Here is a 16,460-nt window from a genome sequence, read left to right on the forward strand (position 1 = left end):
TGGTAACATTTTACAGAAAGCTGACAGGTATAACACTTTATTACTTGTTATAAGCACCTATGAACTATAATGTCTTATTATAAGGCTTATAATATGTTATTTATCTCCAGGAAGCATATATCTAAGGTAGGGGTCATTCAGGCAGGCTCTTGCTGGGCAGGCTGACTGATATCGTTGTGCTCCATCTCACACGTGTCAGGTTACTGTATCTAAGTCCCCAAAACAAGTTCACTGTTCTTTCCCTGCAGGTGATACGTCTCCTGGCTTTGTTTTGCTTACAAACAAGCCTCACTATCAGTGTTGGAAATTCATCTGTCACTCGTGGTCTGAACAAGGCAGTTCTTCAATTAACAGACTTCTGTTGTGTAGTGACATTTTTACTACTGTTGCCCCTCACTGCTCGTAGCCCTACACTGCCCAAATACCTACTTTCATGCCAGTGGCCTAAAATAAAAGCTAAGCAAAGTTTTGTAAAACTGTCCACTGAGAGCAAGGCTGGTTTCATCATTTAGCTCAACACAGCTGCTGACGTTTGCCAAGCTTTTCATTGCTTACACTAAAATCTCAATGTAGCCAATCCATAAAAACATATCAGACGGTAACCAGTTCATGAAAGATCATTCTGGTTTAAACATAGTGATTCCACTTTGGTACTTGGAGCTAAATCAGGTGCTGCAGTAGTGCTAATGACAGCCTAATAAACAGGCTAGCCGACTTTTGTTCTACATCCTGTACAGGGACACACACACACGCACAGACACACCTACACACACAAACTGTGCTTGTGAAGGTGTATCAATCCCTATATCGGTAACTCATCATTATCATTGATTATTTGCGGTCTCATGCTGCTCAGTAAATGTCCGATGAGGAGATCCAAAGCGTTTTCTATTGAGCTCAAAGTCTAGTTATTAACGCAGGCTTTCCAGCCATGCATCATTAGCACAGATCCCCTGTTTTGGCCTCAATCCATGTGGGTAAATAGATATTATGTCTTACAGTCATTCAGTACGGGTTATATATGTTTTACTCCTTAAAGGGGCATCAGTTTGTCTCAGTTTGATTAGGTGAGTGAAAGGGCATCAGTTCCTTTGGAATTTGATACTGAGGCCTAGCTTTCCCCAGTCTGTGCCACACGGCGATGAGAGGAGACAAGACGACAGGTCTCTCTGTACATCACTCCCTTTAATAATAAGCCAGTTGACTGATTGAGGACTAGAGTGGTAGTCCGTAACAAGTCCAGGCATGTTGCCAGCATGTGCAATTAAAGGTCAGGACAATCTAACTCTCAGATATTCCATTGATTGGTATGAGAAGAGAACATACCAATACACCCATAATTTGTCCACAACAGAACATCTTGTGACATTTGCATTCGTCTTTACTCTCACCTTGGAGCTGTTGTCATGGGAACGCTGGTAGCGTTTCCAGCGGCAGCCATAGATCCCAGTGAGGAAGGACAAACACAGCTGCTTCTCATAGACCTGCTGCAAGGGTTGGTGCTTCACCATGCTCCTTCAGCCTCGGCTCGCCACCGGTCCGCTAGCATCCCACACTGAACAGGGAACACTGCAGGGAAAAAAGACAGGAGTCAGAAACATATTGAAGATAATTCAAGACTGGAGAAATAATGTTGAGAGGAGAAAGTAGAAGGAAAATTTGAAAATATTATATCTTGAAGGAAGATGGGCCAAAAGGAATTTGTTGTCAGAGTGTTTGTGTAGAAGACCATTTATTACATTTTCCAGTTACTCAACATGGTGCCTGTCTTTTCATTAACTGAACTCCATGGTGATCGTTGTGAGGAACAACAGGAACCCTATAAAACCTGCATGAATACTGTGACTTAGTCATGTAAGGGGTAGTCGGGTTGTGGATCAGTGGATTGGTTGCTCTCTCTGCTAGGGTTGGGCGGTATCCTGATTTTCAAACCGTTCCTGTACCATACCGGGTATACAGTATTATATACACTGCTCAAAAAAATAAAGGGAACACTTAAACAACACAATGTAACTCCAAGTCAATCACACTTCTGTGAAATCAAACTGTCCACTTAGGAAGCAACACTGATTGACAATAAATTTCACATGCTGTTGTGCAAATGGAATAGACAAAAGGTGGAAATTATAGGCAATTAGCANTCACTCCTTTTTTGGGGGTGTCTTGCTAATTGCCTATAATTTCCACCTTTTGTCTATTCCATTTGCACAACAGCATGTGAAATATATTGTCAATCAGTGTTGCTTCCTAAGTGGACAGTTTGATTTCATAGAAGTGTGATTGACTTGGAGTTACATTGTGTTGTTTAAGTGTTCCCTTTATTTTTTTGAGCAGTGTATATTTATTACTCTAATTTTGGGGGTTGGGGTCCCAACAAATGCTAACAAATTACTAGAAAATTCCCATAGCGGACACTAGCTAAATGCTAAGAAGCGCAAGCAAACATATACAAATTGCAAGGACAGACAACCCAGCTCATAAAGTTATACAAATATCTTGAAAGGCTACTCACAGTTTGCTGCACTCACAAAACAAATATTAGACAGCAGGGATGTTGATCCAGGAGGGGATTGATTGTCTGCTATAACTAAGAAGCTTAATATTGCCATCTAGCCACTTAGCAAGTTAGAAAACCAAATACGTAGCTGGACCCCTGAGCTGCAGATAATTTATTTGGCACATCTAGTTATAAGGAGTGGCATAACACACGGGGAGCTTAGAGCTTTAGTGGGCCCCTTTAGTGGGACGGTATTGAAAATCATATTTCAAATACACCGGTATACGGTATATCGCCCAAGACTTCACTTGGCAACCAAGCACACATCAGCACATTTCACAACAGCCTGTTACAATAACAGTATACCCGAGAAAGAGGCCCAGCACGTCCAGCTCCTACTCACTTCATCCTTCCCAAAATATTGGTTGTCTTGGTTGTGTTTAAAAATGTCCTCTTGGAAAGCTGTCGCGGTCATACCCCTCTTCAAAGGGGGAGACACTCCAGACCCAAACTACTACAGACCTATATCTATCCTACACTGCCTTTCTAAGGTCTTTGAAAGCCAAGATAACAAAAAGCCAGATCACAGACCATTTCGAATCTCACCGTACCTTCTCCACTATGCAATCTGGTTTCCGAGCGTGTCATGGGTGCACCTCAGCCACGCTCAAGGTCCGAAACGATATCATAACCGCCATCGATGAGAGACAATACTGTGCAGCTGTATTCATCAACCTGGCCAAGGCTTTCGACTCTGTCAATCACCACATTCTTATCGGCAGACTCAACAGCCTTGGTTTCTCAAATGACTGCCTCGCCTGGTTCACCAACTACTTCTCAGACAGAGCTTATTGTGTCAAATCTGAGGGCCTGTTGTCCGGACCTCTGGCAGTCTCTATGGGGGTGCTACATGGTTAAATTCTCGGGCCGACTCTTTTCTCTGTGTACATCAATGATGTCGCTCTTGCTGCTGATAATTCTCTGATCCACCTCTACGCAGACTACACCATTCTGTATTCTTCTGGCAATTTTTGGACACTGTGTTAACTAACCTCCAGACGAGCTTCAATGCCATACAACTCTCCTTCCGTGGCCTCCAACTGCTCTTAAATGCAAGTAAAACTAAATGCATTCTATTCAACCGATCGCTGCCCGCACCTGCCCGTCTGTCCAGCATCACTACTCTGGACGGTTCTGACTTAGAATGTGGACAACTACAAATACCTAGGTGTCTGGTTAGACTGTAAACTCTCCTTCCAGACTCACATTAAACATCTCCAATCCAAAAGGAAATCTAGAATCGGCTTCCTATTTCGCAACAAAGCATCCTTCACTCATGCTGCCAAACATACCCTCGTAAAACTGACCATCCTACCGGTCCTTGACTTCGGTGATGCCATTTACAAAATAGCCTCCAACACTCTACTCAACAAATTGGATGCCGTCTATCACAGTGCCATCCGTTTTGTCACCAAAGCCCCATATACTACCGACCACTGCGACCTGTACACTCTTGTTGGCTGGCCCTCGCTTCATACTCGTCGCCAAAACCACTGGCTCCAGGTCATCTACAAGTCTCTGCTAGGTAAAGCCCCGCCTTATCTCAGCTCACTGGTCACCATAGCAGCACCCACCCATAGCACGCGCTCCAGCAGGTATATCTCACTGGTCACCCCCAAAGCAAATTCTTCCTTTGGCCGCCTCTCCTTCCAGTTCTCTGCTGCCAATGACTGGAACAAACTGTAAAAATCACTAAAGCTGGAGACTCTTACCTCCCTCACTAGCTTTAAGCACCAGATGTCAGAGCAGCTCACACATCACTGCACCTGTACATAGCCCATCTGTAAATAGCCCATCAAACTCCCTCATCCCCATACTGTATTTATTTATCTTGCTCCTTTGCACCCCAGTATCTCTACTTGCACATTCATCTTCTGCACATTCTACCATTCCAGTGTTTAATTGCTATATTGTAATTACTTCGCCACCATGGCCCATTTATTGCCTTACCTCCCTTATCCTACCTCATTTGCACATGCTGTATATAGACTTTTCTACTGTATTATTGATTGTATGTTTGTGTTTATTCCATGTATAACTCTGTGTTGGATGTGTCGAACTGCTTTCCTTTATCTTGGCCAGGTCACAGTTGCAAATGAGAACTTGTTCTCAACTAGCCTACCTGGTTAAATAAAGGTGAAATAAATTTTAAAAATGAAAAGAGTTCTTTCACACCCCTCTGGAGAAGATGGAAACATTTCCTCAAATMTCAAACACTTCTGTTCTGGAGTCAATGAATGTCCTTCGTTTGTTGTATTACTCTTTGGTTCAACATTTTCATCTTGACAATCATTTAAACAGCAGTATACAACATTACCGTAAACAATACCTTTGAAAGTGGCTCAATGCAACTACTGTAGTATGAACCTTTCTCATGGCTTCATATTACATAGACACAACAAAAAAGGGTCAATTGTCTACAGAGTCGATTTTGTGAACCAGTGACCTTTAGTTATCTTTCTAGCTGCAGTTGGACGCACAGCCAAATTAGCCTAGAAGCCATAGACCAGAAGTATTAAACTGTAACCAGAGCACACCTCCAGGAGTTAGTAGTTACAGTACACAAACACCACTCAAATATTTATGAGCAACAAACAAACAAGAAACTGGAGAGGTCCCCTGACATAGCAGAGATGGCAGGTAAAACATACTCACATGATGAATATAAAGCTGGGTAAAGCAGCCTAGTCCCATAGTAAATGAGTGAACAATTTCAAGTTTCAGCCTTCCCATCAATTATTATTAACTCGGCACCCAGAACCAAATTAGCTGAGGCTGTCACAAGAGGCTACGCCAAACCACGTGATACTCTTTCCAACACTCAATAAAAGTATTGATTACTTCTAAAACAGAACATGATTGCACTTTTGGTCCATTATATCTTCTGAGCTGTGAAATAAAACAGGTCTCACAGCTGGAGATTGCATGTGGCTGGCTAACACAGATACAATTTGTGTGTGACCATCTGGTTGTCTGGGAACCATAACAACAAACTACAGTATGAACACTTCCAACAATCAGTGATATCGTCCACACAACTTATTAGTAATAAAGGCAGAGAAGCTACATTGTTGAGTTGTCACATCATTCAATAAGAAAAAAGCTATAGCGAAACTAAAATGTTAAATGAGTAGTTCACCATTTTACATATTTCCTCACCCTGTAAGTAGTCTATGGGCCAGGAGAAACTGCAATCCATGGTTCAGTTGTCTTTAAACAGCCATTAGAAAACATTAGCTAACTTTTGCCACTGCTAGCTAAAAATCTATGGAGGTGATGGGGGCATGTGATCATGTTACAAAAAATAAAATTGCCTGAAATCAGTTCAAATCAACTCCATATTTGGTTTGATAGTACTTAAAAGTGATTCAGAAATAAATAAAAATGTGCTCACATGCCCTATTCACTTCCATAGATTTTTAGCAAACAGTGGCTAAAGTTAGTTAACCCTAGGTTTTGTGTTGAAGTCAATATACCCAGAAGAGGATGGAAAATAGCTGTCCTCTAGATACACCATGGTGCTACCACAGAGATGGCTGTTGAGGCTACTGGAGACCTTCATTGCAAAACTGTGTTTTAAGCAGTTATTTGGTGACATCTGAATATATTGTTTTATCTAAAACCTTTTTAATGTTTTAATATTTTTATGAAATTCACTGAGTAGGATGGTCCWTCCCTTCCTCCTCTGAGGAGCCTGGTATGGTCGGTGTTGATACTTTTCCGGTTATCGCAGCTCTATACATCAGCGAAATCCTCTTAGTTTTTCTTGACCTCAAGCTGAAAATCAATCCTTCATGAGAACTAACGTTATCAATCATTGCCAACAGCTACATTTCCACTATCTCCTCTACTCTGTTGATTTACCATGCCAGCCTAAATGAGATAAGCACGGAAATATTGATTGGTCTTTTTAATCACACCAGCGGACTGGGTGAGCGTCAGTGTTCCCTCAGTGAATGGCTGTCACATGAGGACATAGAACAGTGACAAGAGCCCATTTCCTGGGTAATCTTCCCAGACAAAGAGAGCAGTACATTTCCCCCTGATCCTTATCTCCTAACAGACAGATTCTCAGAATGGAGAAACAGAGAGTGAGATTGAAGATGTGAGAGGCTGGAAGGTGCACGCGCTTAGAAAAAAGGTGCTATCTAGAACCTAAAATACTTCTTCAGCTGTCCTCATAGGTCCTGTGTGGCTCAATTGGTAGAGCATGGCACTTGCAATGCCAGGGTTGTGGATTTCATTCCCATGGGGGACCAGCACAAACGAATACTGTAAGTTGCTCTGAAAAAGATAGTCTGCTAAATGACTAGAATGTAAAATGAGAAACCTTTTTGGTTCCAGGTAGAACCTTTTTGGGTTACATGTAGAAACCTTTCCACAGAGGGTTCTACATGGAACCCAGAGGACAGCCAAAATACCCTTTTGTAACCTTTTTTTTTCGAAGAGTGTAGCTGTATGGTCATTATCATGAATCAAGTCGACAATCTCCTGGCCAAATTATAGATAAAACATATCGGTGTTCATCGGCTATTAACATTACACAAGTTGTAAACTGCAAATTCAACAAGGAGTGGTTTGGAAGGAATCAGTGGCTAACTGCAAGCTTTGCAAAGCAATCACTAGACTGCTATTCAGTGGAGAGGGTGTGTGGTCCACGTCTGGGTTTAAGGGTCTCTTTTCCAAGCTTAAAAGGATAAATATTCACTCGCAGTACACCATGGGCCAGAAACGGTTCAATCCCACATGACTTCTGCTGCGTTTAAAACAACTGGAAACTCGGTCCTGGGAAATATCAGACTTCAGTGAGTTCAAGACAACTGGGAACCCTGGAAAAAAGTTAGCTCCGGCTGGAAAATAAATTTTGATCGGTCATCCAACTCAGAATTCCAAGTCGGGAACTCGGTCCTCTTTCTAGAACTCCGACCTGAAGATCACCGGTATCATGATTCACCCTTTGTTTTTTTCAGAGTTCCCAGTTGTCTTGAAAGCACCATAAATCCAGAGAATGCCAGACTTTGATGACAAAGTTTGATGACAAAATTTGGCCACAAGAGGGACCGCAGCACCAACTTCCTCTTCAAGTGAGCACAGCACAACAAAGTGAGTCCAAAAATGTATTGTATGCTGCTGCATATATTATGTAATATGCCAGGGAGATATGTATACTGTAGCTAAGCAAATAATACTAAGTGTATGTTGTGTAGTAAGCTGTTAGTAGCCCATGTACCGCACCCTAATAATTTGGTCCCTTTCCCCCTCATAACTTAGCGTACTGTTCTGACTTGGTGGTGCACATGTAGCCTATAGCCTGTTTTAGAGAAATGTAATCATCAAATATTGTAAGAGCTTTCTTTGTCTGCTTATATGCCCCTTTTATTTATCCTACGGTTCTGACTTTGTGTACATGGGAGAATACTGTAAGAACAGTCCATGTTCCGAATTGTCGCTGTACATTTCAAAAGTGATGAATAAAGTTTTATTGACTACGTCCGTCCTAGCTCGCTCATTAATGTTTTCATCGAAATTATGGATTGCCTCTTATGCGCTCGTCGTCACCTTATGCCATAGTTTGTACATCTCAATTGTCAGTAGAAACCACATTTGTTTAAAAAAAAACATAGTTGATATGGCTTGCTTAAAAGGCAGTAAATTAGGCTGAATGAACTGTTTCGCTGTGTGCTTAGGGTCGTTGTCCTATTGGAAGGTGAACCTTCACCCCAGTCGGATGTCCTGAGTGCTCTGAAGTAGGTTTTCATCAAGGATATCTCTGTACTCTGCTCCGTTCATCTTTMCCTCGATCCTGACGAGTCTCCCGTCCCTGCCACTGAAAAACATCCCCACAGCTTGATGCTGCCACCACCATCCTTCACCGTAGGGATGGTGCCAAATCAAATCAAATTTTATTTGTCACATACACATGGTTAGCAGATGTTAATGCGAGTGTAGCGAAATGCTTGTGCTTCTAGTTCCGACAATGCAGTAATAACCAACGAGTAATCTAACCTAACAATTCCACAACTACTACCTTATACACACACGTGTAAAGCGATAAAGAATATGTACATAAAGATATATGAATGAGTGGTGGTACAGAACGGCATAGGCAAGATGCAGTAGATGGTATAGAGTACAGTATATACATATGAGATGAGTAATGTAGGGTATATAAACAAAGTGGCATAGTTCAAAGTGGCTAGTGATACATGTATTACATAAAGATGGCAAGATGCAGTAGATGATATAGAGTACAGCCAGGTTTCCACCAGATGTGACTCTTGGCATTCAGGCAAAAGAGTTCAATCAGATCAGAGAATTTCTCAAGGTCCTCAAGGCCAGCATCCTGGAGTCGCCTCTTCACTGTTGACGTTGAGACTGGTGTTTGCGGGTACTATTTAATTAAGCTGCCAGTTGAGGACTTGTGAGCCGTCTGTTTCTCAAACTAGACACTCTAATGTCCTCTTGCTCAGTTGTGCACCGGGGCCTCCCACTCCTCTTTCTATTCTGGTTAGATCCAGTTTGCGCTGCTCTGTGAAGGGAGTAGTACACAGCGTTGTACGAGATCTTCAGTTTCTTGGCAATTTCTCGCATGGAATAGCCTTCATTTCTCAGAACAAGAATAGAGTGACGAGTTTCAGAAGGAAGTGCTTTGTTTCTGGCCATTTTGAGCCTGTAATCGAACCTACAAATGCTGATGCTCCAGATACTCAACAAGTCTAAAGAAGGCCTGTTTTATTGCTTCTTTAAATCAGAACAACAGTTTTCAGCTGTGCTAACATAATTGCAAAAGGGTTTTCTAATGATCAATTAGCCTTTTAAAATGATACACTTGGATTAGCTAACACAACGTTAGGAAAACAGGCATTGAAAAACAGGAGTGACGGTTGCTGATAATGGGCCTCTGTACACCTATGTAGATATTCCATAAAAAAAATCTGTCGTTTCCAGCTACAATAGTCATTTACAACATTAACAATGTCTACACTGTATTTGTGATCAATTTGATGATATTTAAAAAATGTACCAAAAACAATGTGCTTTTCTTTCAAAAACAAGAACATTTCTAAGTGACCCCAAACTTTTAAACCATAGTGTAGTAATAAAAAAGGCAAATTTAGAGAGCCTCCAAAGAGGCTGAAAATGTTGATATAAAAAAAATTATTAACAGGACACCTGGAGATTATTATTCCCAACTACAAAACACTATTCCTTTTTTTCTCAAAGTAAGAAAAGTTATTCAAGAATTATTTACAAAAATGGCACCCTATTCCCCATGTAGTGCACTACTTTGGGCCAGCCAAATGGCAACCCTATTCCCTATGTAATGCACTCAACAATTTACTGGATTCAGTAAAGTGATATCGGATCATTTTCTGGTATCATGTTTTAATACACCAATTAAAAAATACACTTAGGGATAGAGTTTAGAGAACGAACAGAGTGCATCTTCCGGACACGAAATATATTATACGTTAAAAATTCTTTTTTTAAACCTTTACCATTACAAATGTATACATACAGGACAGAGAAAAGCCAAGTCCTGATATAATTTGGGACGACTAAGGCATACATTAGAGGGATGATAATATCATACTCTGCACAAATTTAATCTGATTTAGTGATTTCTTTTTCTTTCATTTTAAAATCTATCTTAGAAAAAGCACAAAATATCTTTCCAAGGTAAAAAGAAAATTCGGAACTTAAACAGTGCGATCTTACACTTTTGAAGAAAGCCTACAACTACAGGTTAACTCAAATAAAGAATACTACTTAATGGCATTGTCACGCCCTGACTTTAGTTATATTTGCTTTCTTTTTTTGTTATCTATGGGGATTTTGTATGGTGATTTTGTATTGTCTAGGGGTTGTAGGTTTATGGTGGCCTGAGTGGGTTCCCAATCAGAGAGAGCTGTTTATCGTTGTCTCTGATTGGGGAGCCTATTTAGGTTGCCATTTCCATGTTGGTTTGGTGGGTAGTTGTCCATGTTTAGTTGCCTGTGAGCACTACGTTGACGTCACGTTTCGTTTGTTAGTTTGTTAAATGTTCTTCGTGGAATTAAAAGATGTATTCCAATCGCGCTGCACCTTGGTCCACTCCTTTAAGCGGGCCGTGACAGAACTACCCACCAAAAAAGGACCAAGCAGCGTGGAGGAGAGGACTGGACATGGGAGGACATCCTAGACGGCAAGGGATCCTACACATGGGAGGAGATCCTGGCTGGAAGGGATCGCCTCCCATGGGAACAGGTGGAGGCAGCCAGGAGAGCGGAGGCAGCAGGAAAGGGGAACCAGCGGTACGAGGGAACACGGCTGGCAAGGAAGCCCGAGAGGCAGCCCCCCCAAAAAAATGGGGGGGGAACACGGGGAGTGTGGCAGAGTCAGGTTGGAGACCTGAGCCAACTCCCCATGCTTACCGTGGCGAGCATGGGACTGGTCAGGCCCTGTGCTATGGGGTGATGCTCACGGTGTCGAGGCGGGGCATTCACAGGCCGGTGTGCTCGGTGCCAGCATCCTGCATTTGCCGGGTGGAAGCTGGCATTCAGCCAGAACGGGTGGGGCCAGCTCTGCGCTCGAGACCGCCGGTACGCCTCCACGGCCCAGTATATCCAGTGCCTCGGCCAAGGACAAGGCCTCCAGCATGTCTCCCCAGCCTGGTGAGTCCGGTGCCTGTGCTAAGTCCTAACCCTCCTGCATGTCTCCCCAGCCTGGTGAGTCCGGTGCCTTCTCCCAGAGCCAGGCCTCCTGTGTGTCTCTCTATTCCAGTGATGATCCATGGCACGAAGCCTCCAGTGATGATCCATGGCACGAAGCCTCCAGTGATGATCCATGGCACGAAGCCTCCAGTGATGATCCATGGACGAAGCTCCAGTGATGATCCATGGCACGAAGCCTCCAGTGATGATCCATGGCACGAGGCTCCAGTGAGGATCCATGGCACGAGGCCTCCAGGCGTCGCCTCGACAGTACGGAGCGCAGAGCGCCCTCCTGTCCGGAGCGCCCTCTGTCCGGAGCCGCCCTCCTGTCCGGAGCCGCAGTCACCTCCTGTCCGGGCCGCTGCGAGGGTCCCCGTCTAGAGGCGCCACAAAGTTGGCCAAGCCAGAGGTAAAGCGCGGTCTGCGTCCTCAACGGGGCTGTCACCGCGGGGAGATGCCCACCCAGACCCTCCCGTTTAGGTTTGGGCGGCGAGTCCGGCCTTTGGGGGGGGGGGGGGTGGGGGGGGGGGGCTACTGTCACGTCTGACTTTAGTTATATTGCTTTTTTTATTATTTGGTTAGGTCAGGGTGTGACAAGGGGAGGTTTGTTTAGTTTTTGTCTTATCTAGGGTTTTTTGTTATCTATGGGGATTTTGTATTGTCTAGGGGTTGTAGGTTTATGGTGGCCTGAGTGGGTTCCCAATCAGAGACAGCTGTTTATCGTTGCCTCTGATTGGGGATCCTATTTAGGTTGCCATTTTCCATGTTGGTTTGGTGGGTAGTTGTCCATGTTCAGTTGCCTGTGAGCACTACGTTGGCTTCACGTTTCGTTTGATAGTTTGTTAAGTGTTCTTCGTGGAATTAAGATGTATTCCAATCGCGCTGCACCTTGGTCCACTCCTTTAAACGGCCGTGACATGCATCCACCTGGTAAACATCTCGCAGCTCTCACAAAACAAATACATGCTAAACCAGTTATAATTTTTTAAGTTAAAGATACAAGTGGTAATTAGAAACAATAATGTGATTAATTACCATTTTAAAAGCTTCTATGAAAATGTATATAAATCAGAATTAAACAGTTGAATGGATCCTATAGCCTTCTTAGACTCAACAACTGAAGCACTTATCAACAGACAACAAAAAATCCCTAAAAACAGAGATCACCCAAGAAAAAATATTAGATACTGTTAAAACATTAGCACAGAGAAAAGCACCAGGAATGGATGGCTTTCCCATAGAATTTTATTCAACATTCTGGGCCAAAGTAACCCCCTATTTACACAAATGACAACACACATGTCACGCAATTCAGTACTTCCTAGTTCCATGTATCAAACAATTATTTAAGTTATATTAAAACCAGGAAAGTCTGGAGAGGCCCTGCTGATTACAGACCCATAAGTTGAATACAGAGGCCCTGCTGATTACAGACCCATAAGTTGAATACATTCTGACAATAAAATAATAACAAAGCTTATAAGCAATAGAATGGCAAAAGTTTGACTAGACTTGATACATATCAATCAAACAGGGTTTATTAAAAATAGACACTTACAATATACAAGAGCATGTGTCACGATCGTCGTAATGATGAGACCAAGGCGCAGCGTGCACAGAGTTCCACATAATTTTAATAAAACCGAAACTCAGCAAAACAAAACAAACAAACAAAAGCACAAACGAAACGTGACGCTACTGATGTGCACTAAGGCAACTATACGTAGACAAGATCCCACAACACAAATGAGGAAAATGGCTACCTAAATATGATCCCCAATCAGAGACAACGATAAACAGCTGCCTCTGATTGGGAACCATATCAGGTCAACATAGACATACAAAAACACCTAGACATACAAAAACCATAGACATACAAAAACTAGCGTACCCACCCTAGTCACACCCTGACCTAACCAAAATATATAGAAAAACAGATATCTAAGGTCAGGGCGTGACAGCATGTTTCAGTTTAATACAATACACAACGAAAACAAGATATAGATTTATCAATAATAGCTGTTGATGACAAAAAGGGTTTTGACCATCTTGAATGGCCTTTCCTATTCAAAACTTTGGAAGCTTTCAACTTTCCAGCTGAAATAATAAAAGTAATAAAAAGGTTGTATAAATGTCCTAAAGCAAAAATATACACAAATAATACTTTATCTGATTGAATTGCTTTAGGAAGGGGCAGAAGACAGGGATGTCCTCGCTCCCCCCTCCTGGTGTACTAGCAATTGAACCGCTTGCAGAAAGAATTAGACAGGACCCAAACGTAACACATATCAGTATTGGTAAACATGAATATAAACTAAACTTATTTGCAGATTAACTCCTGATATACCTGACCAATATTGAAAACTCAATGACCCCTTAGCTAAAAATATTTTCAGAATTTAAAAAAAGCATATAAAAGTCATGTGAAAAAAAGAAAGTAATAACTCACTATCTACAGCAATCCTTTAAGTGGACCACAAAAAATATTAAATACTTAAGATGCTAAATAAGTAACAAACATATAAAGAAAACTGAATTCCATTACTCAACAATTTTATAGCAGATCTAATTAAATTAAATAATCTTCCCATAAATCTTACAAGTAGAATAAACCTCTTTATAATGGCATGGCTGCCAAAGTTGTAATTATTTATTTTCGGTAACCAATTACCCCACCGAAGACATTCTTTTAAAAAGTATACTCGGTCATAACAGACTTTATATGGGGAAATAAAATTACTAAAATAAAAAGGAAAGTTTTACATCTTCCTAAGACTGAGGGTGGTTTTAAACTTCCAGACTTGGAATTGCATCAACTCGCTACCTAAGGCTTTTACTTGCGACATACACTGACTATACAAAACATTAAGGACACCTCTTTCCATGACATAGTCTGACCAGCTGAATCCAGCTGTTAAAACTACTTCAATCAGTGTAGATGAATGGGAGGAGAAAGGTTAAAGAAGGATTTTTAAGCCTTGAAACAATTGATAAATGGATTATTTGTGTGTGAAATTCAGACTGTGAATGGGCAAGACAAAAGATTTAAGTGCCTTTGAACGGGGTATTGTTGTAGGTGCCAGGCGCAACGTTTTGTGTCAAGAACTGCAACACTTCTGGGTTTTTCACATTCAGTAGTTTTCCGTGTGCATCAAGAATGGTCCACCTAGCCAACTTCACACAACTGTGGGAAGAATTAGAGTCAACATGGGCCAGCATCCCTGTGGAACACTTTTGACACCTTGTAGCATTCATGCCTGAACTCAATATTATTGCAACTAAATATTAGGAAAATCCTAATGTTTGATATACTTAGTTTATAGTTAAATGCACTAAAGAGGAACAATGGGTACATATTGAAGATGCGTATGCTCATCCCCAGAATCTTTTCACGTGTCTATTTTCAAAGGATAAATCGAAGAACATTAACTACATAGTTAAGAACACTATAACAATTTGGAAGAAAATTAAACAAATTCTACAAGAACCAATATCACTTCCTAAAAACACAACCTTATATAACAATCCTAGGATAGCTTTTCAGAATTCACTGATAAATTGGTCCACATGGAAAACTAAAGGCATAGAACCCATAAATGACTTGGCAACCGGAAATACACTTCTGGGCCCTTTATAACACTTGCCTGGTTGTTTGTCAGTACCCCAGACAGTGTTTAGGTCCATTGCTTGAGTATTTATATGTAGATAATAAGCTGATTCTAAACCAGTCTTCCCCATAGAAACCCCATGCAACATCAAAGTTCATCATAAATACCTCCCAAACACACCGCTCTGGCCTCCCATGACCACAATAGTCCTTGTAATTACTTTCTCGGCACAATTTTTCAGCTAACTTATTTTAGTAGCTAACTTATTTTTACCAACGTATTTTGTTATTTTCATATTTAATTCCAGGAAGTTGATTAATGCGCGCCGCGAGTCAGGACCTAGGTCGGGACTTCCAAGGTGGGCGTGGTTGAAGGATGTAAACAATACATTTTCTGTTCTCACTCCCTCACAGTATTTGCTGCCCTCATCAAATTTAATTAGAGTAAAGAATGTCAGATCAAGAACGAAGAGGAAATTGGAGACCTGCCTTTTTTTTCAGAATAGTACTCGTGCCATATCGGTTTGTGACGGATTATACTGAGGCTGAGTTATTCCATTTGCAGCTGACCGAGAGAAATTAGCTAGAGAGAGACCAGAAGGAGAAATGAGCCAGAGAGACAGGAGCGAGCAGATGTCGAGGAAACAGGCTTTTCCCAAAACGCACGGTGACTGGTGGTGCAGTTGCGGGAGATGCCAACCTCTACCAACAGACAGAGAATGTGTCAGCTGTCGAGAAAGGGATCAGCTTATTCCGATAATGGAGGAGGTAGAAAATCAGACTGACAATGCAGTAGAAGATGGCATGTGTGTAATTAAACACTCCGATTTCTTGTCTCACATCAATCCTGGTGTGCTGGAAACTTTCTTTAGAATGCCCAGGATCAACTGGAAACATTGTGCCACACCTGACGGTCTAAATGGAAAGCTCTCTGAAGCGTAGGTTTGGGCTAATATTACTCACAGGCAATGTTACCTCTAAGATGGGTGCGTGTGAGCGCCACCCAGAAGAACTATCAGCTCGCGCAGAGAAGCACGAGACTGAACTTCACTCAACTTTCTAGTTTTCCCCTTAACACTATACTTTTTCCCATCTACTGTGGGAATTGTGATCGAATCAATGCACTATCAGCCACTTTCAATGCAACATATCGAAACAAAATGAACTATGCAAGAAATGTTCTTGTAGGCAGGGCGCAATGGAGTAGGATTCTATTGCATTGACAGGCATGACTCAGGCCCATACTCTACACAGACATAACCAATCAGAGCTGCAGTATCCCTATCGGCAAATAGACCATTGTCATATATGGATCTGTGCCAATCACTTTGAACTGGACTGTGTTTACAGCATGAGTGGTCATGAGTAGATGTGCTTGTTTTGAGATCAAAGCAAAGAGGACAAGTTGATAAACAGGTTAATGTCAATCCCTAAAAGTTTTTGTCAAAAGTCTCATGGAATGTAGGCCTACATTGAACCCCACACACTTGCAGCTACTGTAGGCTGAATGATAGAACAGCTATTTCAATGTTAAAATGTTATGGGATAAATCTTCTCCATAGTTTTTTATGGTAGACCACTTACACTATGATCAAATAGCTGG

General features: G+C 41.8%; 1 protein-coding gene across 2 annotated transcripts in view; it reads right to left on the reverse strand.

Moving 5' to 3' along the window:
• LOC111950690 (glycerophosphodiester phosphodiesterase domain-containing protein 5) overlaps positions 1–16,460 on the reverse strand; it is a 50,279-nt gene that overhangs the window by 15,100 nt on the left and 18,719 nt on the right. For both annotated transcript variants that reach the window (XM_023968490.2, XM_023968491.3), the window contains exon 2: positions 1,392–1,569. In XM_023968490.2, coding sequence (XP_023824258.1) covers positions 1,392–1,511 — 120 coding nt within the window. In that variant the 5' untranslated portion in view covers positions 1,512–1,569. The remainder of the gene's footprint in view (positions 1–1,391; positions 1,570–16,460) is intronic.

Source organism: Salvelinus sp. IW2-2015, linkage group LG23 (assembly GCF_002910315.2).
Source record: "Salvelinus sp. IW2-2015 linkage group LG23, ASM291031v2, whole genome shotgun sequence".
In the NCBI taxonomy this organism is placed as follows: Eukaryota; Metazoa; Chordata; class Actinopteri; order Salmoniformes; family Salmonidae; genus Salvelinus; species Salvelinus sp. IW2-2015.